General features: G+C 40.5%; 1 protein-coding gene across 1 annotated transcript in view; it reads left to right on the top strand.

The window, feature by feature from the left end:
- Window positions 1-26,560, top strand: part of Man1a1 (mannosidase alpha class 1A member 1) — a 173,281-nt gene that overhangs the window by 18,087 nt on the left and 128,634 nt on the right. The window contains exon 3 of the mRNA XM_005073303.4: window positions 25,962-26,058. Coding sequence (XP_005073360.2) covers window positions 25,962-26,058 — 97 coding nt within the window. The remainder of the gene's footprint in view (window positions 1-25,961; window positions 26,059-26,560) is intronic.

Raw genomic sequence — 26,560 nt, 5'->3', positions numbered from 1 at the left:
TGTATATGTATAGTAAATACATCCAGTTTTAACTCTGGACTGGTGAAGAATAATCAGATGACAGCTGTGTCGCATTTCTCAAGTATTTATGGAGGCATTCTGCTAACGTTTTTTCATTTCTTATCTAATTCTTGGAAAGCCATGTGAGTTTTATATTATGCTCCCCTTTTTACACTTAGGAAATTAAAGTGGGGAAAAGTCATGCAAATTGTACATGGTTACATAACTCCTGTGTGCCTCACTATATACTTGTCTGGTCCCAACACCTTTTCTTCTCTCGTAAGCCCTTATGTCTGCTGACTCCCCTCAGCACAAGGGCTCGGCTCTCTCCAGGGTCTTGTTTATGCTGAGCAAAGAACCAGGTCTTATGTCACAGTCATTGCTCTGCCTAAGAGGGGAGGAAGGGAAGTCAGGAGAGTTGCACTGTCTCCATCCCATACTTTAATTATAAAAGGAAAACCTACGTTCAGTTTGTCTGGAAGAGCCTCTCTTGAGAATAATAGCTTGCTCAACATCAAGCATGTTTATTAGTGTGAATACTTATATATATATGCATATATACCTTAATGACATGTATATGCACACCTTAATGATATGTATATCACATGTTAATGATATATATACATATGACCCAGAAGCTTGAAGAAATCAAAATTTAAAGGATAGTATATGCATGTTTAAAGCATTACTTTAAATAATTACATACATGCATTATATTTAAGTAAAATTATTTAAAGTAATAATTAAAGTAAAATGAAGTATGCATGCACATAATTATTTAAAATAATGCCTTTAACATTAATGACAGTAATTAAGTGCTCTAGAAGGGTGTCTGTATCAAAACAGAGAAAGATGATAAATACCAGAAGAAAAAATGGGACAATTATGATTCTTGAACTTTAAAATATATAATAATTTTTAGTCAAGAGAATCAGTCTATAAAGTATGCTAGCACAAAATTCAAACTTTAAATTCATGATGAGGTATATTACCCCAGCCAAAAAAATATACAAATTCAAGTGATAATGTTACTGGCTTGGTGTTGGAGTTTTAGTTACAGAAGTAGAGCTGTAGCTTAGTGGTAGAGTACTTGTCTAGTGTGTGTGCTGCTTTGGGTCCATGCCTGGCACTTGCATTGAAGCAACAGCAAAGACTATGCTCAATGCCTCTTAAGAGACACAGCCAGACATTATAGCCCTTTTCGTAATGTGTATAGTAAGCAATTTAGTAATCATTACACTCAATTCTTTTTGTTTAATAAGTCAGATTAGGAACCACTGCCAATTCATATAAACATTGAGAATTACCACTCAAAGGCACTGGAAAGTCTGTAGTAAGCAAGAGTGATACAACCACTGCCACTATGGGATGAAAAGGATAGAGGGCACAAAAGCAGGAAGTGCTGTGGTAGGGCATGTAGATTGCCTGGGTCATTGCCAGGTGGTCAGACCTTACCCTGAAATCACTGGGAGCCCTGAGACAGTTTAAAGTTGAGAATATCATGTCAAATTTTCATTTTCCTAAAAGACCTAAAGTCACGGACATGTTCAAAGACATGGCAGTGATACAAATGAATGAGGTGATATATAACTGGGCGGTGGAGATTGAGAAAGTAATGTTATCCTTCAGTATTATAAAACAAAATGTGTAGAACTTGGCGAGTACTAAAATGAGAAAGCCAGGGGAGAAGTAAGGCAGGAAGGGATTAGCGTGATGGTTAAGATCACACGAGAAGGAAGAGTGTGTGTGGTATGTGTGTGGAGACACATGGTCACTGTGGTTTAGGGAATGCTTCAGACAGGCGAAAGTTACTAAATGGAAACTATCTCTAAGGTGGAATGTACAGTACTGGAAAAGTTTAGCCCAGAAAATGTTGAGGTCACTAAATCCTGAGAAAGCCAATATGAAATATCGGTACATTTTCCTACTAGGAGAGGTGCGGGTCCAGAAGCCTGAATAACATCAGATTTTAAAGAATAGACAAAGAAAGAAAACAAGATGCAGAAAGAAACCTTGTAGAGTGGCACTCTAGACCATTTTTCAACATTTGATATTTTAAAGAGTTTTAGCTGTGTCCAATGCTTCTGAGAAATAAGGACCTAGAATTGTCCTTTGGATTTGGTAATAGGTAAAATGGATATGACACCAGCTGGGGCAGATTCAGTGGAGTGTTTGGGTAGAGACTATATTGCAGTAGAGCCAATGACATTCAACGGACTCTCAAGGTCACTGTGGATGGAGTAGAGAGGTGAGGTGGTAGCTGCATGGTGGCTACAGGAAGACTGAGAAGAGAAATAGACAAAATGGGCATTGTCTAGCACAGTGGTGAATTGGCAGGCAGAGGTCTTTTCTCTCAGTAGATGGATTATCTTCCATTAGAATCATTCAGTAGCTTCATTAGTCGCTTTTCTACTTCTGTGATAAACACCATGACCAAAAGCAACTTGGAGGCGGCATTATTTCATTTCACAGCTTATAGTCCATCACAAAGGGATGTCAATGGCAAGAACCCAGGGCAGGAACTTAGAGATGGGAACTGAAGTAGAGGGCATGCAAGAATTACGTACTTCCAGCATATAACAGTAGTGTAGATTCTGTCCCACTACATACTGGAAGTGTGCAATTTTCTTTTTAATTTTACAAAGGGTTACCACTAAGAGATTGCCCCGAGTCTCAGAAGAGATGATGGACTTTCAAATAGTGTTGAAACTGTGATAGACTATGGGGACTTTTGAAATTGTACTGAATGCATTTTGCATTGCTATATGAGTCAGTGGGGGTCAGGGAGTGGAATATGGTGGTCTGAATGAGAAAGTTCCCTATTATCTTGGGCATTAGAACACTTAGTCCCCATTTGAGGAGATTCAGGACATACAACCTTGCTTAAGGAAGTACGTCACTGTGGGTGGGCGGGCTTTGAAAGTGCAAGACCTCAGCTACTTCCAGTTTGTTCTCTGTGCTGGTGATTGAGAGCTAAAAGCTCAGCTCCCTGCTCCTCCAGCCATGCCAGCTGCTTGCTGGCATGCTTCCCTGTATAGATGGACTCTTAGCTCTCTGGAAGTGGAAGTGGAAATACACCCTTACACTCTTCCTTAAGTTACTTTTGGGTGTGGTGTTTTATTACAGCAATAGCAACGTAACTGATACAGCCACTCTTCCGACTATGAAGAGTCAGGCAAGCAAACCAAGGTAGCCTGGGGGCTCTGCTAGGTCTCTGAAACAGAAGGAAGGCACACAGTCCCCAGGGGCTTTTAGATAACCTAATATAGGAAACTGTTTATAAGAATATACATCTACCCAGCATAGATAAAGAAGAAGGATGGTGTTTTCTGATTTGAGGGAAAGAATTGCTGTCTCCTGAGTCAAGGTCAAGAAGGGCAGCAAGATCTCCGAGAGCCTGCCTAGATGTACAGATGTGGAATGCAGTGGCACTTAAGGTTGCCTTTTTCTTATCTGGAGTACTGGTCTTCTGTGACTGGATGCAACTGCGTTAGCCCCCCTGTGCAAACAAGCTGTAGATGAACACATCTTAGAGTGGTATGACCAATGAGTTCAAGCACCGTGTTTCTCTACTACACATCTCTAAGACTTATTTAAAAATTCCTAAATTGGAGAGTTCAGGCCCTGGCTTCCAAGATGTCCAATCAGGTACAATTGGGGTCAGAGCAAAGATTCATAGGACTGGTGCGGTAGCCATGGTAGAGCCTCCCGAGTGATGATGAGCAGAGGGCTGTATGGCTGCACAGAGACTTCCAGACACCCCTGCTGTATCTAGATATCCAGTTTGTTGCATGTATTGTGCTGGGAATGTTTCTGGTGTAGACCTACTTGTCAGAGTACCTAATGCTACAGAATGTCCTGAAACTGACGACTGATCATTACATTATCCCATTAATGGTAATACAAACAAGTCTGGCTAAATACCAGTTTGTGAACCAAAGTTATATCACACTTTGCTTTCTGTTGCTTTGATAAATACCATGACCCAAAAAACAACGTGGGGAAGGAACGGGCTTCTTTTAGCGTATACCTTGTAGCTCACTATTATAGGGAGTGAGAAAGGAACTTAAGGCAATAGTAGAAGCCAGAACCATGGAGAAAAGCTGTTTACTGTCTTTGCTCCTAGGTTCATATTCAGCTATCTTTCTTGTATAACCCTGGTCCACCTCCCTGGGGATAATACAGTGGCATGGAACGTCCTATATTAACAATCCAGAATTCCCTCCCACATTCATGCACACAGGTCATTCTGTTGGAGGCAGTTCCTCATTTGAAGTTCCCTCTTCATAGTGTGTCAAGATGCTGGCCATCCATTTAACACCCTACCCGCTTGCAGTTTCAAATGCAAAGTCTGAACTTTGATGGTGGCCAGCTAATGAAAACAAATGCATTTATTTGTGAGCACCCACAACCCCGTTTATTCCAACTTTACAAAATAATCAAGTCCTGTTGCTCCTCTTTTTAAACCCTATCTGCCCATCAGGATTAGATTTCAATTTTGTCAATTCCATGCATTTTCACCTGTGATTTTTCCCTGACAGCAGGAATTTTTTCTAAGAAAAAAAACTCTATTTTTGAAATGATTCTTTGTTTAAATGTCTCTATATTTTGTTTGCATTCTTACTGTTTCAGATAGATGCACAGGCAGTGAGATACAAAGCTCATTCTTGGCTTTGTCACCTATTAGTGGCCCAATGCTGTGCCCCTCATGATGCTTTTGAAGCTGAGTGTCTCCTCTGTCACATCATACAACTAACTGTTTCAGGAAATATATTAAGGGTTTGAAAAACCAAGCATCTAAGCCACAATCTGCCGTGTTGACCGTATGCATGATGAGTCTATTACTCCTTTCTTGTCTTAAAATGTGTGGTATCAGTACTCTGTCACTGTGGTAAGAAGTGGTCAAAACTATGCTGACTTTTAGCAGTGTCACTTACCACTGAAGGTTCTGTGTAGTAGACATTGCTTGCTTGGTTTCTCTATACTGGTTGTTGTAAAACTCAAAGCAACAGGTCAGCTGGAGGATAGAGGAGAGAATCTGTTTAAAGCACATTTGGACATGTTCTATTTGCTTTTGTGTTGGTAACCATTAAAATTTGTTTTATAAGTTTGTATGGACAGTATACTTGTTATTATCTGGACTATAAATTCCTGAAAAATATGGGATGCTTCCCACATTTCTGTGTCTTCTGTGTGCAGGGGCTGTGTCACATCTCCATGCATTATTCCAGTCATGTGTAGGAGGTGCAGTGGTGGCCATGCCCCTCTGTTTTCAAGCATCACCATGCCGTGAAGTCCTTGCTCAGTTGAGCATTGACTTTTCCTTCTGCAGCATCTCTTGGTCCCAGCTGAAGCCTGCTCTCTGTTCTGAAGGGCTAATGTGATTGGTTTGGGCTCGCCAGCATACTCCATGATAATCTTTATATTCTTGTCACCTTAACCACAAGAAAGTTTGCTCTGCTTGCCAATTTCCTTCTGCCATGTAAAGTAACAGACAAGTCTAAAGACTGCAGTGTCATCAAGGGCCACTCGTTATGGTTACCTTTTCTAGGTACTTATAGGTGTATAGTATATGAAGTCACGCATAGTCCCTTGCATACATGGAGCTACTCAACAGCCATTGCTGTAGCCTATACTTGTGATTTGTGCTCACCCCAAATAAGCTATTACCCAAGAGCTATTTTGTGCCTTTAGTTATAGGTAGGAGTGACCTGAATCAAAAGAAGCTGGCTTTGAAGTAGTCCCTTTCTATTGCCAACCACCACTACTGTGTATGCAGGTAACCAGGAAGGAAAACAAAGATGTTGTCTACATATGAAGAAGATGAACAGATGGGAAGAATATTCCATGACTTCTTTGGGCTTTCCATGAAGTCTTCCCAAGGGCCTTTGTTAAAGTGCTGTGTCTTAATCATGTGCTTCATACATTAACAAATAGGTGTTCTGAACTCAGTAGGGCTACTGAAGGTGTCAAAATTGAATAGTAATCCTGATCCATGGTGCTGGTCCCTACTGCCTAGCAGGTGATGTAGAAGTCAGGAGCATAAATTCTGGAGCCAGACTCCCTGAATTTGGTTTCCTCTCCATGACATGTGTATCGGATAAACTGTATTCTCATCTGTAAAACAGAAGAAAATATAAGCCCTATTTAATGCAGCTGCTGTTAAGAAAGAATTATGTGTGTATATACACACAGTACTTAGGAATGCTGAGGACTATGGCTAGTGCTATATATTGAGGTTATTATTAGTGTTGAACAATTTGCTCTGTCTCTCAACAAGGGCTGTTTTGACCCTCAGATTACATTTGACAATGACTGTACATAACAGTTGTCCACATGATGGCACAGGATACAGGCATCTATCCTATAGACATCAGAGAAGCTGCTAATCAAATCATCTGGCATTACCTAAGCCACCTTCTCACCCCACCACTGAAGACACATACAAACAAAGGAAAACAAAGAATATCCACTTCAAATCAAATGTCAGTAATGGTGAGATTGAGAAAGCCTGCTTTAGACTGGCAGATTATTACATTTTAAGTTATTAAAAGTATTTCATTTGCAAACTCGATGTTTAGGTGATTTTGAATAGTGAAGATATTCAAATCTAAAGAAACAAGTTGCTGAGTCCTATGATAAAATTTTTTTAAAAAGTGGAAAAAATCTTTTTGGTGGTTCAAAGAATAATTTCCCCCAGGTAGCTAATTTTACACATAACACAAAAAGCATAGGATAAGAGTATAATACACATATAGGGTTTAGAATACTCTGCTCCTGATAAATACTGAATGGAGTGTCTATTTTTCTTCATTTCTTAATCTAGTGAGCTTTTTTTCTGAGGATCACAAGGAAATTCCTTAGATTTGAGATCTTGCTGTTACTTTGTGTTTGTGCTGTAGTCAGGGTAATGATCTTAGCTAGCATGTGAGTGACTTAGAGCTCATAGTGCAGGAGTTCCAAGGCCTGACGCATTTTGCCAAGTTCATTCTTTTTATAAACTATTGCAAAAGGCTTGTGTTTACTGTCTTCATGCCATCTCAAACCATAGGCTCATCTAATGAGTTAGAGCCATCTTTAGCTATGCCTTTCTCCACTTTCTCTGACCCCTGTCTTCCTGCCTACTGCTTTCTCCACCTGCTACCTCCGACCCCTGTCCTGTCCTCCCTACTTACTGCTTTCTTTCATCACCTCTAACCCAGGGTTAGCTGTTTGTGTGCCTTCACACACTTCATACTATTCTTCCATTCCTGGCCTCATAGCTTTGTCCTCGAGATGGACTGGTCAGTTAGTCATCAACACCTGCTATGCCATAGAGTGCAGAGACCTGGTTCAGGCCTGTCCATCCTGCCACCTAGGATTGCATAACATTTTTCTTTTGTAATTTAATTGTGAAGTTCTGGAGTGTTCATTTGTAAAGTGTAATCAGTTTGTTGTGTCATAATGCCCAAAGACCAGTGTGGGGAAAAACAAACTAGCACATATCATAATCTTCCATTCTGCTGTTCAGAAACTAAGACCCACAGAGCACATACACAACAGTAGCCTACACTTCAATATGGGTCCAAAAGAACTCCAATGTGCTAGGCATCAGATGGGTGTTCAGACATGCCCAACAATTGACTTTGTAATAGCAGTGAACTATCAATATAATCTATAAGTTTGTGGTTATAAAGTAATTGAAGGACTTATATATTATGCTATTTAGGAAATTCTTGGCTTACATAAATATCCTCAGGAGGAAAGTGTTGTGACAGTTAAGATCAACATGCAATGCTTGGTGGGACATTGTTCACAATTTTGAATTTAGAGGCATAAAGGGTAATACGCTACCCTCTTAAAGAGGAGACTAAAACATTTAAGTAATTTCTACTATATTTTTAATATGGTTAATGGAGAAAAACAGTTAAGTTTCATTTTGAGACATGCTCCTTATTAAATGACTCTAGCTTGGTTTTATGACACTAAAATAATAATGGCTTGATAACTAGTTCCTCATAGACTGTGTGATTAAGAAGATCTAGGTATAAACATATTGAGCATCTTCCAAGGATTTGTGCCAAGTATAGCGTGTTTCCTTGATCTTGGACTATTAGGATGGAGAGCTTCCCCTGTCAGCTGCCACCTTGCTACAGATTCAGCTGTATGCTGGCCACAGAGAAGCTGAAAAGCTGGTCCAGGCCTTCCCACAATTTGAATAGAGCTATGATCCAGTCTTGTTTCAGTATGTCATCATTCAGCACTTTGTGTAAAGACCTCAGCTTCAACAATGTTCTTCAAGGAATATATTTAAGTACCAGCATCAAGAATGGTTGACTTGAGCAGAGGAGGACCTTATATTGCAGTGAGTCAGCATTAAGTACACTCTGCTAGAGAAATAACTTTTATGAGCAGGAAGAGCCTGGTGGCCAGGATTATAAACCTGGGGAACTTACCTCCTCTAAGAATATATAATGGCATTTTATAGGGACAGTCTGGGCCATTGGCTAGAGAGGCCTACAAAATAGACTGTGGTCAGAAGGCAGCCCTATTATAAGAGATCGCTGGATAGCAGTAGTCCTGAGATGAGACGAGATACGAGTTTCAGTGGCAACTATTCAGACTCAGCGTGTAATCACATGTTTACCCTGAGCAAAGCCAAGACCAGATGCTTCAAGTTGGGGAGCAGAAGCATATCTGGACCTGATGCACTTTGTAGTGCTGAGAACTCCCAGACACACAGCTGTGCACCATGGGCCCTTAGGACAGGAGCAAATGCCCAATGTCTCTAAGGTTGTGCTTGGAAGACATGGTAGAGTGAAGGGTGCATTCTGTCATCCTGGTAGAGATGGGATTTGACCTGAAAAGACCAGTGTTAAGGCAGGTGCCACTCTACCACAACTCAGTCTCTTTGGGAATTTACTTTTTTGCCTGGCTGATGAATGTGTGGTCTGTTTCTTTTTGTAAGAAAGTGTCCTGCCAACCTCTGCAGTGGAGGGCAGAGGGCCCTGGAACAAAATGGCATCATGACTCATCGTAATCATCTGTGGGTCATGTGTTTAATCCCCTGCACTTGAGGACTTAGGTGACTTGTCAGTAAAGTTCACAGGGGAGGAGTTAGTTCCTGGGAGAGTGACCTCAGATGAGACCAAGGAAGTAGGGAGGATGAACAGGGCCCTCATAGATTCTGACAGCCTCCTGGTAGAGGGAAAATACTCAACTGCTTCGAAGGAACATTTTAAACAAAGATAAAGTAAGTCCAAGTTGGATTCCTAAACCAAGGACAATGCTTTATATTCAGTGCTAGGAAGGGAGATTCTGTCAATGGTAGAAGGTCAGATTTCTCTGTTTTGAACATCAGTATTGCTTCTAGAAATGAAGGATATGGAATTCAAATATCATTCAAACAATGAAAACACAAAGTCTAAGAGTGTCAGTTTATATGGAAATCAGTAGCGCCAGATCGAAAGTCTACTGACCTGTTTTGAATAAGATGGGGTGATTATATATACATAAAAAAAGTTGGCGAGAAAGTTTGCAAGTTATCTCCTTTCACATATACATGAGGGAGAGAAGTTTTACATCTATGAAAAAAAAACTTGTAACTCTGCTATGGCAGTCTGTAAAAGTAGATAAAACTAAATATTTCAGTTAGTTCTATCAGGCTTACAAGTCAGAAGCACAATGTTTATAAAAGTACTTGGTTTGTTCATGTACATTTTTGTGGTATGCTTATATGAACATGTGTGTTTACATATGTGTGTACATGTGTATACATCTGTGCATACACATAGTATGAAGGCATGAGGTAGCCTCCAGATGTCCTTCTCAATTGCTCTCCCTCTTATATATTGATATAGGGTCTTTTTAACCCTATGGCTCCCAGTTTTGACTCGTCTGCCTAGCCAGCTTTCCCTGGGGATTCCCAATCTTTACTTCCCCTACTGAGGCCACAAGTAGGTCCCCATGTGCACCCACCTTTTTATGTGAGTTCTGGAGTTCTGAGGTTTCCTCCTGACCTGCCCACAGCAAGCGATTTATGCACCTAACCATCTCCCCAGTTCTAGGAATGCTACTTCAAAAATTAACTTGTCTTCTTTCAATGAAGCTAAAGCTCTTTAACAAAACAGGATGCAATTGAGGGACACTTCAGTTGTTACTGTCAGTGTGGGTATATTATAGTACAGAAGATAGTTTAGTTAACATTTGAGGTTTTCATCCCCAAGGTATAGCAAAGTCTGCATCTTTGATAACAGGATTTTCTTCAGTCATATATTCCATTTTGAATATGTGCACATGGGGACCTACTTTTATCCAACAAGGTAGAGGGAAATTGCTAAAGTTGTTCCATGATGTTTACTGAGACAATCCAACTTCATATCCCTTCATTTAATTATATACCATCCCAAAGCCCCACACATAAATCATTTAAAACTTGATCAGCTACCACAATTTCTTTGGCCAATCAGATGTTTTATTGTTATACAAGTGAACCCTTACAAGTAGTTTCAGTCAACATTCAACATTTCCAGAAAAGTGGCAGAGAAAAATTTCTTGTCTTTCCAAATGGGTATGTTGTATAAACTCCAATTTTGACCCGGGCACTCACTACTTTAACTCACTAGGAACAAACGAGTCTTCATTTGAACTTTTGATGCTGCCACTGCAATTCCCCTGGCTTTGTGCATTGCTTTTACAGGCGCTCAGCAGTCAGTGTGATGGCATATCTAATCTACATCATTTTGGTTCAAGGCAGAAGGGAGATAAACACCTGCAGACTTTGGCAAATGGCCCATGGTTAAAACCTGTAGCTCTAGAGAGACAGAAAAGGGAAAATTTAGCTTTGACAGCTTCTATTGCATTCAAGGGACAAGCAAGGGAGAAGAGCCTTAGGTGTGGGGTGACTTGATCCGTACTCTCTGCGGTAGGTGAATATATGCTTTCCCCACCTTATTATTGTCTTACACGTTTGCAGAGTCTACTGGAACAGTAAAATAATTTGGCCTCTCCTGACAATCTTGGCATGTTTTCTTCTCCTTCAATTTATGGGATCTTTGTCTGGTTTTAAAGCGGAGGAAAATTGGAAGGCGCTGCACTCAGAGCTAATATGAAGCAATGCAGTCTATTTTAACAGGTCGTTGAATCCAGCATATATTTAATGTTGGGTACATGCCATCCAGCAAAAGTGAAATGAGAGATGATTTTCTCTTAAATAGGCTTTATCAGATTTTAAAGCTCTAACAGAATGTTTAGAGTGATGCATTTTTAGGCTCAGGCAATCTGTACACTCTCTCAGAGAATATCTCCCGTGAACTTTAATCCCAAGAAAATACCATTTATAAGGTAATAGCAACACAAGTAGATTAGTTGTTACTTCTTGCCTTAAAAAGTGATGTCATCCAAGCTGGGCGTTGGTGGCACACACCTTTAATCCCACACTCGGGAGGCAGAGGCAGGTAGATCTCTTTGAGTTCAGAGCCAGCCTGGCCTACAGAGTGATGAGTTCCAGGATAGGCTCCAAAGAATACAGAGAAACCCTGTCTCAAAAACCAACAAAAAATGATGTCATTCAAAATAATTTGCCATTTTGAATAAGCTGAGTAACAGTACAAGTCTTAAAAATAGTGAGGTTTTGAAAAGTAACCAATATATATGTTTTTTTTAAACATGAGCTTAACAAGAAATGTGATGTTGCCAATTTAGTAAGATCAATTTTTGGAGTGTTATTAACACCTAAACTAGTGTATCAAGCAATCACTGTCTCTATCTCTTTTGGGGGTGACAACAAAATGAAAATATCAAGCTGTTATTTTGGTGGTAAAATATCACCTGTAAGAAACGAAGAGTAAAGATTATGACATAACCAGGCACTGTGTCAAAGTAGAGGTGTACAAATACCTTTCAAGGGAGAAGAGTTTAAAGTTTTCATTGTTAAAGTCTGCGTAACGTAAGAGTTCTTCTTCAGTGAGAGGGCTTGTCCTAGCTTTCTTTTCCTTAATCCATCCTTGGGTTTAATGTTTCTCTATCCACAATGGTTTGTGTTGTTTTGTTTTGTTTTTTAAAGATCAGAAGTTGGCTCTACATGCTGTGCCTCTGAAAGTATCACTCTCAAATGTTACATTTCCTCCAGGATAACTAGGATACAAAAACACACATCCATGCTATCAACACCCAGCTATGGCTTCATTTGGGTGTTTCTTTGGAAGGCACAAGGGCAGTTTGGCTCAGGACAGTGAACGAATTGCAGGCTTAAGGGACAGTCAGAATTCACTGCCAACCTCCAACACATGCTAGAGGTGTGGCCTTGATAAATTACTCAACTTCTTGATTTCCCTCCTTGATGTGTTCTGAGAGACCAAAGGAAGATGGCTTCCTGCCTTGTAATATTCAATAAATGGTGAGGGACTGAAGGGAGATTTCTTCGTGTGCTTTCTGCCTTGTAATGTTCAATAAATGCTGGTCATATTTATTGTAATGTTGTAAGGAAACCACTATGGGGTGAACAAGTTTAGTGTGTTAAGTTTTATAGTGGCACTCATTGCTACTCCTACATCATGCTAGAATAAGAATTTCTAGTTATAATATATTAATACTGCAATTGGTAAGTGATTTTAGAATACTTGCTTTTAATGCATTTTATTTCACATTCAAGAAATTTCTAAAACTGCTATCTGTAGCATTAGATTATTGTCAGACTCTTGCATGATATGGATCCTGGTAAAAGAATATGTATTCTACTAATAACAAAGATCTTGGAGAGATGTTATTTCACAAACTAAAATGACTGTATTTCCTAGAGCATTGATATTTGATAACCAATTGATTTTAATATATTATTTATAATTCATAATCATTTGTTTCAGAGAATACTGATTTCTGGTGTGAATTTGAAAATGAAATGCTTACGCTCTATGGCTGTGCTCTTAATAAGAACTTACTTTTTGTCTAACAAAACAAGAAAGCGACTAGGATATTGTTCAGTAGGTATCTGGGGTAAAATATGATTGATACAAACAAGCCAAGATCCACAGCTAAGCACTGAGTTGTAAAGAGGGAGGATGATAAGCAAAGGGATCAAGACCATGCTTAAGAAACCACAGAACAACTGACCCGAGCAAGTGGGAGCTCACGGATCCCAGTCTGACAGCTGGACAACTATAATAGGCCCGAACCAGGCTCCCTGAACATGGGTGTCAGTTGGGAAGCCTGAGCAGTCTATGTGGCCTCTGGCAGTGGAACCAGTATTTATCACTGGTTCATGAATGGACTTTGGCAGCCCATTCCCTTGGAAATATACTCTCTCAGCCTAGATACATGAGGGAGGACCTAGGCTCTGCCCCCAAATGATGTGACAGACTTTAATGATCCCCCATGGAAGACCTCATCCTCCCTGGGGAGTGGATGGGAGGCTGGTGGGGGGGCATTGGAGGAAGGGAGAGAGAGGGAACTGGGATTGTTGTGTAAAATAAGATTGTTTCTAATTTAAATAAAAAGTTATAAAAATAAAAAAATCAAACAGTGGAACGTTAGTCAGTACTAAAAAAAAATGAGCCACCCAGGTATTGAAAGTCATGGTGGAACCAAACGTGTATTACAAGTGAAAGAAGCCAGTCCTTGGAGCTGGTGATCCATGGATATCATAATCTGAACAGAGCCACAATGAAAGCAGTAAAAGCCATGGTGGCTTCAGGGCTTGGGGAGATGAAGAGATAGCAGGCACAGCAGACAGGGTCTTGGGGTCAGTGGAAATACTTTCATACAGTGTAAACACACTCGATTGAACATTTGTCAGAAGCCCGTGGACTATTCACAGAGAGAGCCCTAATGTAATCCACAGACTTTGGGTGCTAATGGTGTGTCACTGTAGACTCAGCACTTGTAATCAATGTGTCTCTCTGCATGGGACTGATCTTGCAAAGGTTGTATGCTGGTTGGTAAGGGGGACATATGGAAACTCTGTATTTTTCTGCTTAGTATTAATATGACCATAAAACTGCTAAAAAAAACCTCCATTTAGATAAAACATTGGAAATAAAGAAAGAAACACATATGACCCTTTCTTCTTGATAGCCACTTTGATTCTCTGGGGCTATCTGGGTTGGTTTTTAAAAATCAAGTTAATCATAGACGTTTTAAAACACAAAATTCAAGTCATTTTTCATTCATGACTATTTTCATAACTAGTAACTTTATTGTTAATGAGTGTTCTCAATACCACTAATGACTTTATAGTATTTCTGAAGTTTAAAAAGAAATCTAAACAAACAAAAGTCTAGTCTGAATGAACTTGACAAACTCATAAACAAATTCCTTAGAAATCACATATTTCAGTGTGTGCACACACTCACAGAAAGGTGTGTATGCCTTAGGTGTCTCAGGTACGAAGGATCAAACCAGGGCTGGACTTGCACATGCCAGGCAAGAGTTCTATCTACCATTGAGCAACATCCTGGCCTAGATATTTCAGTCTTACAAATAATAATGTGCCATTACTGGAAAAAATAATATCTTTTGGTTGCATAATAGTATGCATGTTAAAAATTACTGAGCTTATGCTTATATGTGTATGTTTCAGTATGAATGCATATGAGAATGAAGGTGTTAATACACTCATGAGGAGGACAGCAAACCACATTGGGTATCTTCCAACATTACTCTGTACTTCATCTTTTCAAACAGATTTTCTCACTTAAACCTGGTGCTCACCAATTGGTTGGACTAGCTGGCAAACAAGCTCCTGGGATACTCCTGTCTCTTCATCCCCCAGCCTCTAACTTCCTTGCTAGGATTATAAACACTCATGATCTGAACTCAGGCCATTAGGCATGCTTGGCAGGCACTTTAGTGACTGAACCGTCTCCCCAACCCTAGATTTAACGGTTCTATTACAAATTCAAGAAGTAAAAAAAAATAAATTATCTTGTTCTATGAAAATAGTTCATATAAAATACGTTTTTAGATTTTAGAATTGAAAAGGAGCACGATGGGATGCCAGCAGAGTATACTAATTTCTATGGATTGATGAAAGAAAGATCTCCAGTTGCTGATGCTTCCCACAAGACATCCTTAGTCTTGGTTTAAGAAACAGATAATGGAGACCAATTGGTATCATGGCCCACAAAACGCCCCCTTCTAGGCCTTGCGTTGGCTAGTCTAATGAGCACACTTTTAGTGTTAATTAAAAGTCAGCTAGATAAAAAGGCCAAAAGCCCTGAGGGTGAACTTTTAAACTGAAGTGGCAACCTTTGTATAAAGAGAGCAAGGTTGTTAACAAGTAGGCAGGTATTTTGATAGGAAATAATGTGAGTGACAGCCCCTCCTCACCTGATGCAAGATTATTTCAGATAAAGAAACTATTTTTGGCAGCAGTGCTTTGCTCCAGAAAAAAAATTGAGTAGATATTAATACACGAACAAGGTGGTTACTAATCTCTAACTTTGAAGGGTAATAATTATTTTTGAAAATTGTATTTGTTTCTTACTCAGGTTCTTTATTTTTCTTCTTGTATGTATATTGTTTTACTATTGTTTTTCCTTGCTTATTTTGTCTTGTTTATGCCTTGAACTCTCTTAAAAATTTGTAAAATAACATTAGAATTTTATCACAAAGAGAGTCCTTAAATATGCAATGCCCCCCCCACCCTTTCTGGCTAAAGCTATAAATGTTGGCTTTTTCTTAGGAGATAGAAATATTGCTTAGAAACCACCAGTCAATTTGTCCTTCATAAGTAGTGATTACTAGAATTCTCTTTTTTTCACAGACTTTATCAGGCATTTGCTTCCTAAAGAAATTGCTGTTGCCAACCACTCTCATTTCCTAGGGCAATTCATGGTAACCCATTAAGATTCATGCAGTACCATTAAATACTCGCTTTGTTTTGTGTGTGTGTGTGTGTGTGTGTGTGTGTGTGTGTGTGTGCTGCCTTTTTTATCAAGTATATTAAAGTTGGCTGAGAGCAGAGTCAAGACATAGAAATCTGAAGAAAAGTCACGTGCACACAAGTCAGCTTGTGCAGAGGCAGCCCCAGTATCTGCTAATAAACAATGTGTGCCCATAGCAACAGAGAAAGGAAGTTGAGTTCTGCAGAAAAAGTAAAGAAAGCTAGTAGATGTTGGCCTGATGGTGGTGATAAACCTCAGGAAATACCATAGCTGAAAGGAACTGTACCCCAGTGGGCAGTCAGCAGCTTGGCATGGAAAAGACGGATTCCTGTTTTTCTTTAAATCCATTGCCGGGCATGCTAGTGTAGAATGAAGCCATTTCATGCACAAGGCCAGGCCAAGGGGATTTTTAGTGTGGACTGGAACCAAGAACTAAAATTGAGGGAAGGGAGCATCCTGAGAGTTGAAAGCTTTGAGACAGGAAGAGGGAGAAAGGCTGGGGTAAAGGCTTTCCACCAGTCTCAGTGTGCAAGCTGATAAGGTCTGGTATGTTATGCTCCCAGTCTTGACCAAGGTCCCCCTACCCTCCCAAGGGCCTCCTCTGGTGTGGTGAGCTGCTGGAGAGCTCCGCAGCTGCAGAGGTTCGGAAGTGGCTTTGGAAGAGTGTGAGGGTTCACAGCTTCACTTCCTGTGTGCCGTTCTGGACCTCAGCTTCTGTAGCCATAAGATGTAAGATCCCATGGGGCGTGGTGAGACTTCCATGTACCAAATTCAGTCAAGTGCCTCTCACAGTTCAATGTGGTAGGTGTGTGACAAAGCTTATTCACTTCCTGCTTTACAGCTCTCCAACTCTAAAGCCCACGGTGATGACGGCTTTTACGGTTTTATTTGTAGAACAGACTGCTTAAAACCCTAAATGCTAGCTAAACTGTGAACGTGCTACTCATCTGCAGAAAAGAGAATTGCCCAGAAGTCTGTGCATGATACTGCACACATGCCGGATCTTAAGGACTTTATAGTGAAAGGAGCCCACAGTAGGACCAGAGCAGTCTGGTCACTGTGGACAACAGGCTAGATGAAAATTACTCTCAACTATGGGAATGTGTTTGCCCAGAGACCCATGAACAGACCCTATACCTATAAACCCAAAGACGCAGCGTAAACTGCTAGTGCTTGTGTGACTACAGGTACAGATATATGTAAAGCTATGCATGTATGTGCAGGTGCACACTTGTGCACATGTATTGCAGGGTTACGTGTATGTTGCAGTGTGTGTATTCATCTTTGTGTGGAGGCCAGATCTCATTCACCTGGGTTGCCCTCTAGGAACCCTTAACCTTGCTTGGTGTTTTAAGATGGGATGTTCCATTGGTCCAGAGCTGACCCATTTGGTTAGTCTGGCCAGTCAGCCAGCTCCAGGGATCCCTCTGTCTCCCCCTCTTGAGACTGTACGTGCGCACCACATGCCTGACTTTTTATGTGGATGCTGGGAATTAAACTTGCACCCTCGTGTTTATGTGACATTTTATTAAGCCATCTCCCCAGCCCCAGCATAGTATGTGTAAAGTGGCTTAAGCCAGAGCATTTTCTCGCATTTTACTGCATCCCCGTCATTTCTAGTTGCTCTGGATCAGACCATCGCATCTTGCCCAGTCCTTTGAGTTTAGCCTCTTTGTTGATCCAAAGCCAGGCAACAGTAACAAGCCTGGAATCTTGTAGAAGAAACCAAGTAGGGTTTTATCTGTCCTCTCCCCCATGACCCCAGTGAAATACAGCACTTTCAGTTAAATTTAATTCTGATAAACAAAATTTTCTTTTTTAGTGCGATACGTGTAAATTTGCCTTGTGAAGTTACTCTGTTTCTTCAGTCTGGCAAACCTCCTCCGTCTCCATTTACAATTCTTGTCCTGGCATCACTAGGTACTCAATAAGTTGAACTGTCATTGTAATATGGGGAAATGAAACCTTGGAAATAGAAGATTTTAGTAGCCTTGGGGAAAGGGAGAGACAACTAATGTATTTCAGAAATTCAAAGAGAAATTGAACACAGCATATGAATAAGTGTTTTAATTTAGTGCAGGGTAAAATTGGAAACTACCCTGGCCAGGAGGGGATTTCCTCTGTACAGCGTGATGATTTTGAGAAGGTGATGAGGGTGAGGGCCTATCTCGTGGAGCATCTTCTAAAGATTCATAGGTGGTATCTTGGTACTTATTAAATGGGGATGCTAAATGCTTCTGGATGTAACCATGATAGACTCCAGGCCTGCAGTCACACAATGCAGAGTCATACCACGGTCTGCATTCTGTCACCTCTAAGCGACATTGGCCTCTTTTCTTTTCTGTCCCATTAATTTACTTCTCCTTCAATTGCCCTGACGGCCCTGGCTCTGAGTTTCCTAAGTGCCTGCTTGCCTTTCCCAGAGTGTTCTTTCTTATCTCTGCCCAGCTCCAGAAGCCTGGGAGGAGCCTGAGAAGCAGGAGAGAGTGAATAAAGTTACGCATGCCTGGAGAATGGGCTACTAGTCCACTAATTTCTGCATTTGACTCCCGACTGTGCTGTCAAGGAGAATCATGCCACCGCCACCACCCACTCTGGCATGTAAATAGTGCTTTTAGATTCACAGCAAAACTGAGAGGAAAGTCTAGAGAGTTTTCATTTTGACCTCTCCTATAGTCAGCACCATATACCATAGCACATCATTTGCTGTGACTGATTCTTTTTTGTTTTGTTTCATTTATTTTTGGAGACAGGATTTTTCTGTATTGTTTTGGAGCATGCTGTGGAACTTTCTGAGTAGACCAGGCTGGCCTGAAACTCACAGAGATCCACCTGTCTCTGCCTCCCAGGTGCTGGGCTTAAAGGCATGCACCACCAATGCCCAGCTGTAATTGATTCTTCATTGTTGTTTTTTTTTTTCTTTACAGACAGTTTCAACTGGTCCCATCTTGTGATCCTCTTGCCCCAACCTCCCAAACCTTATCATTTCAAGCACATACCACCACACCAAACCAGGATTACTCTTTGTTGACAAATGAGAAAGCTAACAGGTTAGCCCCTTGAACAGCAGGGCATATGCTTGCTGCTCAACAGCTCGGGGTTTATCTGTGAAGGTTCTGCCTAGCACCTGGTCTCCTGATTCCCAGGGTCCCTTCTGTGTGATAAGTGGTGGCTGGGAGATAAGGTGAAAGGCTAAGCAGAAGGAGGACTGGCTAGATTGCTGCCCCTTGCATCCTCATCTGGAAATTCTGCAGGAGAAGCTATGCAATGATGTTCTCAAGTTACTTTATAGATTGTTCCCTTTCATTTTCTCCTCTCATTTTCACCAAGACTGAGAAGAGGTTGATACAATGACTTAAACATACTTTCCACTGAGATTGTATCTGAACATTCTATAAGTTATTTTTATGTAGCAGTCAAGTCATTTCTGTCAAAGTTTGGGAGAAGCTACAGTCCTGATTTTATTTTATTCTTTTTTTTTACCCCCTACTAGAAAGATTTTAAGTGTTGTGTTTTTCAGAGAATGGAACCTAAGCATAATTTAAAATGGGGCTTGGAAAATAGCTCAGTCCATAAAGGCTGCGCAGTAATGAGGACCCGAGTTCTGTCTTCGGAAGGCTCACTGTAAAAGGCCTGATGTGAGAGTGTGCTTTGATAATCCCATTGGGGACAGTGGGAAAAAAGGATGCCTGGGGCTCCCTGGCCAGCCAGCTTAACCTACTCAGTGAACCCCAGGTCCCAGAGAGGGACCTTGTCTCAAAAAAACACCTGTGGTTATCATTTAGTTTCCACATGTGTATGTATGCAGTTACCCACATCTGCTCCTAACCACCTCACCCGCACTGGTTCTTACCTTTAGCAGAAACAACTGGTAAGTTAAGTAGATCTTTTACGCTAGACCTCCCGTGAGCTGCAGCCCTAGGAGCTTCTTGAACGACGGGAGTATTACCAGACTACAAAACCTCTCTATAGTGTCACCCAGCCAGCTGCCTAACATGTCAGCAAGGGCGGCTTTGTGTTCTGGCTGTCATGCTGCCCTTCAGTCACTGAATACTGACACCCATTAGCTCAAGATCCCAGTGGCATGAAACTCAAATTCTTACACATCTAATTATTTTTAATAGACTAAGCAATTTTAGCCACTGGAGCCCGCTTGCTTTACATAGTCTGTGAAACTTTACCCAACATCTGTTGGCTGTTGAGAGATAGCGGCTGCTGCCTTTCTAAGTTTTCAAGTTCAGAGATCCTTACCCTTCTAATTGGATTCCTTCACCCCAAACTCCCAACCTGGTCTTCCCTCAGACCCCCTCTCCTCCAGGAGTACCCTTACACTCACTCTTCTGGATGATGATGGATGGCCTCTGCCCTGAGCCTCTGGATGACTTCATGCTATGAGAATTGTACTCTCCAGAAACATGTGTTCATTCCTAGATCAGCAGCCAAAAGACCTCTTAGAACACATGCCCCTCTTGGGCTTACCCATGGAAACAAGTAGATGGGACTTCAAAACTGAAGACTGGCTCATTGCCCACTCCAGAAAAGATCGAATCATCTCCTCTCTTTGTGATTCCTTCTGTCCCCCTTTTGGTAGAAAATTGTTGTGTTAACTTTTAAATGTTTATAGAAAACTCAGGTACAGTACATATTTGCCTGGTTTGTGAATATCTGTCCTTTCTGTTTGTGCACTAGAAAAAGTTATGATGAAACTTGGAAATTACAAAGATCAATGACATGTTTCTCTTTTTAATATAAATGACTATAATGCTTAAAATGCATTGAGCGCTCACAGTGTGTTGGGCTGTATGATCCTTGCATGCATAATTTTATTTAATCATCACAATGAATGAAGCTATACTTTTGTTCTTTCCCATCTGATGGATGCAGAAAGTGGGATCAGAGAGATTAACGGCCTCACTAGGAGTGCATCAGTGTTGTCAAAGCTGGCATAAGAATCTAGTCTATGAGGTGCCTCTGACCTGCCCTTGTCTTTACTCCTAAAAATAATAATGTGGCTTTCTGTAAGGACACACAGGGAAGTAAGCAAACAGCCTCATCAGACAAAAGCCACACTGCGGAGAAGAGAGGAAGGTATTTTGTCAACATTCAGGAATCAGCAGCATCCTTTGTAATTCTGTAATTGCCCTGTCCACATGAAGACTGAGTTCTTACTTCACTTCTCCCTTTGAGGCCCCTCTTCCTTTCCTCTCCAGACCCTCTATTTTTCTCCTGCCTTTGACTGCTTTGCGACCCCATTTATGACCTTTCTTTGTGGATTCGTATATCACTGCTTCTACAAAAGTACCTGGCCTCTAGATTCTCTCAGAATGTCTCCAAAAGTATTCCAGATAGAGATGGTCAGGTCAGCCTGAGTAATGAGACTGACTGACAAGACTACCTCACTTCAGAGGCTTACAACTTCCCCCAGTTTTCTCTCTGGATCACTTGGTGAGCCAGGCAGGATCAACCACTATTTACAAAGGGTAACCAGGTGTGATGACATGTAACAGAGGTTGGTGTATCTCTGTGAGTTAGAGACCAACCCGGTCCATATAGCGAGTGCCAAACCAGCCAAGGCAACATAATTAGATGATGTCTCAAAAGGAACAACAAAAGCCAATGGTACAAGATGGAAGGGACTTTAAATGGGACTGAAATCACAAGTGTTCTAAAGGAAGAAGTGACAACCCAAAGTCTGTATAAGGCTGACTGTTGAAATTGTGAGATATTTGAAAAGATGCTTTTAATATGTCTATCATGAAAATCTTAAGATTATATAAGGAACAGAATTATTTGTTAAGGTAGTTCCACTAACAAAAATACAACTATGAAATCAACCTATAGCTAATGGGAAATATAAGCATATTTATTGTCTTTCCACTGTCCTTGGAAAGACATAGCCTTTAAAACAAATTATTAAGCACAGCTATAGAGCTGTACATGGTATTTTATTAGTCTTATTGTTCTGTATTTATAAGCTTTTATTGAGGATGTATATGGGACTGTTAAACTCCCACACATTATCTGCTAGATTCTAGGAGAGATAGTCTTGTCTACTTCCCTTTGAATCCTTTGGCATCTTACCATTCATGGAGTAACAGACACTCAATAAATGACATTGCCTAATTACTCAGCCCTGATGTCAACTATAAAGAATAGGACAAATTGAGAAATCCTTCCTATGAGCACAGAATCCAGAAGAAGTAAATGCTTTTTTGCATATCTTATGCTTCAGTTCCTTCCTTTCTGGGTCAGGACAATGGATTGCTATTGGGAATTTTTGTGTCCTTCCTTTGTTTCCATCTACACACTGTTGGCTCTGCTCTACACCAATGCAAATTCAAGTCTGGTTTGTTTCCCATCCTCTTATGAGGGTTTCAGCACCGCATCTGAAGACCTAATCAGCCTCTGGTTTAGCACAATTTTAATCCTTCGTCTTAGCATGGCAAGTTATAGAACCCTAATTAAATATATAAAAAAGACTACAAAGCAAAATAAAAGGCCTGTGAAGAGGGGGAATCAATCCTATTCATGGACTTCTCTGGTGACAGTTAAATTTTAGAAGTGACCTTCTTGTCTTCTCAGTGTGCTGTAACACCAAGTCTGGAGAGATTGAATGTGTTTGTCCCCATGGTCCTGCAGCTGGATCCATGTATGAATTATGAATCCAGTAGCATGCTTATGCAATGTATGGACACACACCCTGCCGCATAATCTTACAGCTTGATATGCTATGGCAGATTATTTCAATCTAAGGTGGTCAGCACTGCAGCCCATCAACAATATGGTTGCTTACCTTTGCGGAACACTGATGAAAGCACTCATTATGTCCATTCAGGGGATTTAATCACATTATTGTCTTCTTCTTTTCTAACTCAGAGATGAGATGGGAACTCATCAAGAGTTGAGAAGCCATGTTGGTAAAAATGCAACAATTTATGAAATAGCAGCTAAGCAATTAACACCTGATCTGCCCTTGGGGGAAAAGGATAAGAAAAGCTAGTAGGTTGGTGGATGGATGAACGGATGGATGGATGGATGGATGGGACGGGATGGGACCGACAGACAGACAGACAACACTTTTGGGGTATGTGATAGATAGAGGACATTGTATAAATGATAATCCTTCAGGGCAGTGTCTTATGTAGCCAACGGGCCTCATACTTGCTAAATAACAAGGCATGGCTTTGAACTTCTCACCCTCCTACCTGCATCTTTTGAGTGCTGAGATTACAAGTATGTATCACCATGCCTGGTTTTGATAATTTTTGACAGGGCAGCACCTTCTTTGTGGGAAGGCTATATGCTGTTTTAAGCCAATAATAGTATATAGCGCTAGTTTTCATTCAGATTCAGAGTCAAAACAATAACTATAATGTACTTTTGTTTTATATGAGGAGTATATTCCAAAGCTCTTGAAATCATAAAACATATTTGGAAATTCATAGGAATGAAGAGTTTAGCAAAATACAATGCATTTGATGGAGGGTGGGCACAAAACAAGGAAAACTGAGATACACTCTCAAAGGGTTTTGTGGATTTCATATATCTGTTCTTTCCAAAGCTTACTGGTTTCTATTTTATGTGATATAACACAACTGGCTATCAATTTAGGCTTAACATTTATAAACACATAACCACATACCATTTTGTCAGGCACCGTGCTATGTGTAAAGACATAGGCCCTGCTTTTGGAATTCTACCATGAACCTTATGAAAAATTGTGGTGCTGATTTTTTGGACAAGTAAAGGTGGTCTCAACAGAAGCCAATTCATTCATGCACGTGTGACCAATCAGCTGGCACCATAGGTCAGAGTCCAGCCACCTGACGTTGAATCTATTGCACTTTCCAATAAAGTTAATCTATACAAGAAAAACCTTGAAAACATTACCCTATGCACATTTTCTGATCACTGGAAGATCCAGTCTGGTACTTGAAAGGGAGATAGTCTGTCGACGTATTAGAGTGAGGTGATGAAGTGTACAGACAGGATCCTGCCCTCAGGCTTTGGAACCAGGCCAGTGCGGCCATGCAAGCTGAATCCTTGGCTGTAATGCCATGACTCTGAGTCGAGCTTTATTTGGCTTTAAGTTCTGAGCTTCAGTCTCCTTATCTACCTAACCAATATGGCTTGAAGATAAATTTTAAAGGATTCTGGAAAAATTGGAGTACCACGCAGAAGAGAAACAGCCAGAATCCCCAGAAGATAGTATAGATTCTTGGTAGCTGTTAGTAGTAACATGGGTGAGAATGGGAAATAATATAGAAGATAGGTAAATGAAGGTACTCATTATTGTGGTCAGGTACATGTATAGATTGTTTTGAGTCAGATTGATTTTTTTTAGATTTATTTATATTATCTTTTTTAATTTAAATTAGAAACATGCATGCTCCAAATGTCAATCCCAGCTCACCCCTGCCTTGTCCCTCAACCAGCCCCACACCCACATCCCATCCCCCACTCCCAGCCCAATCCCCACATCATTCCCCAGGGAGGGTGAGGCCCTCCTTGGGGGATCTCCAGAGTCTGTCATTTCATCCAGGGCAGAACCTAGGCCCTTCCCCATGTGTCCAGGCTGAGAGAGCATCCCTCCATGTGGAATGGGCCCCCAAAGTTCATTTGTACACCATGGTAAACACTGATCTACTACCCAAGGCCCCAGAGATTTCTGAGGCCTCCTCCCTGATACTACATTCATGGAGTCTGGATCAATGAGTCAGATTGATCTTACTGAAGAAATTTTGTGATAACTAGCCCATGAATCGTGTAAACAAATTTATGCGATATATCACAAAAGCATGTTCAGATTTGTTTATTTTATGCGTGCAATTTCCCTGAATGTGTATGTGCATCATGCTTGTGCCTAGAGCCCGAGAAGCCTGGAAGAAGGTATCAGGTCCCTTGGAAGTGGAACTGTGGATAGTTGTGATCTATTGTGTTATCTCGGGGAGCCAAGCCTGGGTTCTCTTCAGAAACAATAAGTGTTCTTCACTGATAGGCTGCCTCTTTGGCCCTGTATGCGATGTTTGTATTGGCCCTATAAAATGAGAACATTTTCATATCATGTCCATATTTTGGTGACTGTTTCTATAAGATAGTGGCATGAATAAGCATGAATTGAGGAGTCCTTAACGCTTTTAAAACTCTATAAAAATAATTATAACTCAGGCCTGGTAGCATAGGACTATAAGCCTGACAATTTTGGAGGCTGAGTCAAGAAGATTGTGATCTCTGACTGGGCTACGTGGTGAGTTCAAGTTCAGTCCAGACAATTTAGTGAGATCCTGTCTTGAAATAAAACCTAAGAGGTCTAAGGAAATGGGTCAGTGGCGGAGTGCTTGTCTGTTATGTGTGAGGCCCTGTGTTCAATTTCCAGTCCTTAAAATAGTAACTATTACACATAGTCTTTGAGTGATAAGACTTTTTTATTCAACTAATTTATGGGACAGCTGGCTATATTTAAAAATATTATTGAACTCCAATTTGTGAATAAATAGGCTCTATCTCCAGTTAACATAGGAGTACACAAATACATATTTTATTCAAAACGATTATAATACAGTTTTTCTAACTCTAGGCATAACTGTAGGGTTTCTTTTTTCTTCTTTACTTATTTCAAAACATTTTTTCATATTTCTTGGTCGAAAAGCATTGAAGTATTTAAAGTGATAACCTTGAATATTTGTCTATGTAAACAAAAATAGGAAGGACCTTGTACAAAAATATGAATTCAAAGTTTCCAGATCTGTTATCTTATGAGAATGAAATAGATAAATATAGGAATGATTCATCATTTTAGGATAAACTAAATTTCTGTTTTCAGGGACTGAATTTTGAAGATGATCAATATATAGATATCAATAAATAGGATTAAATGGGTTCCAAGAAGGCAACTTTGTATTTGTCACCATAAAGAAGTAATGCATGTGTTCTGTTCATGTCTGTCCTAATTTACACAGCCGTCTCTCTCTTAATTAATCATCAGCCTTTTAGACTAAGCACTGAATTTTAATGGCATAACCTTCAAATCCAAAGACTATGATCTATCTTGTAACAAAAACAACCCAGTTCACATTGTAATCTCATTTTATCTCTGTTCAGATGATGAACCATGCTTGGAATAATTATAAACGCTATGCCTGGGGCTTAAATGAACTGAAGCCAATATCAAAAGAAGGCCATTCAAGCAGTTTATTTGGTGAGTATGCTTTGCTTTGATTTGAGGGTTCCCTGTTTTTGGTTGTTGAGACAAGTTCTCACTCCCGTTGCCCTGGCTGCCTTGGAATTGAGCACATAGCCCTGGTTGTCCTTGAATTTACAGCACTGCTCCTACATTAGCCTCCTGTCATAGTTACTTTTCTGTTGCTGTGAAGAGATACCATGACCAAGGCAATTATAGAAGAAGGTATTTAATGGGACTTCCAGTTTCAGAAGGCGGCCAGTGACCATCATGGTGGGGAGCATAGCAGCATGGCTCTGGAGTAGTAGCTGAAAACGTATATTCTTAGACAGGAGTAGGAGATAAGTAAAGAGTAACTAGCAATGGCATGGGTTTAGAACCCTCAAAGCCACTCCCAATGAGAGACATACCTCAGAATCCTTCCCACACACCGGGGTCCATGTATTCAAATATGAGTCAATGGTAGGGCATTGTCATTCAAACTACCATACCTCCCCAGAAATTAGAGTTGTGAACCACC

This window comes from Mesocricetus auratus, unplaced genomic scaffold (genome assembly GCF_017639785.1).
Source record: "Mesocricetus auratus isolate SY011 unplaced genomic scaffold, BCM_Maur_2.0 Super-Scaffold_100018, whole genome shotgun sequence".
NCBI lineage: Eukaryota > Metazoa > Chordata > Mammalia > Rodentia > Cricetidae > Mesocricetus > Mesocricetus auratus.
The sequence above is the reverse complement of the archived record's forward strand: the minus strand, read 5'-3'. Positions and strand labels throughout refer to the sequence as shown.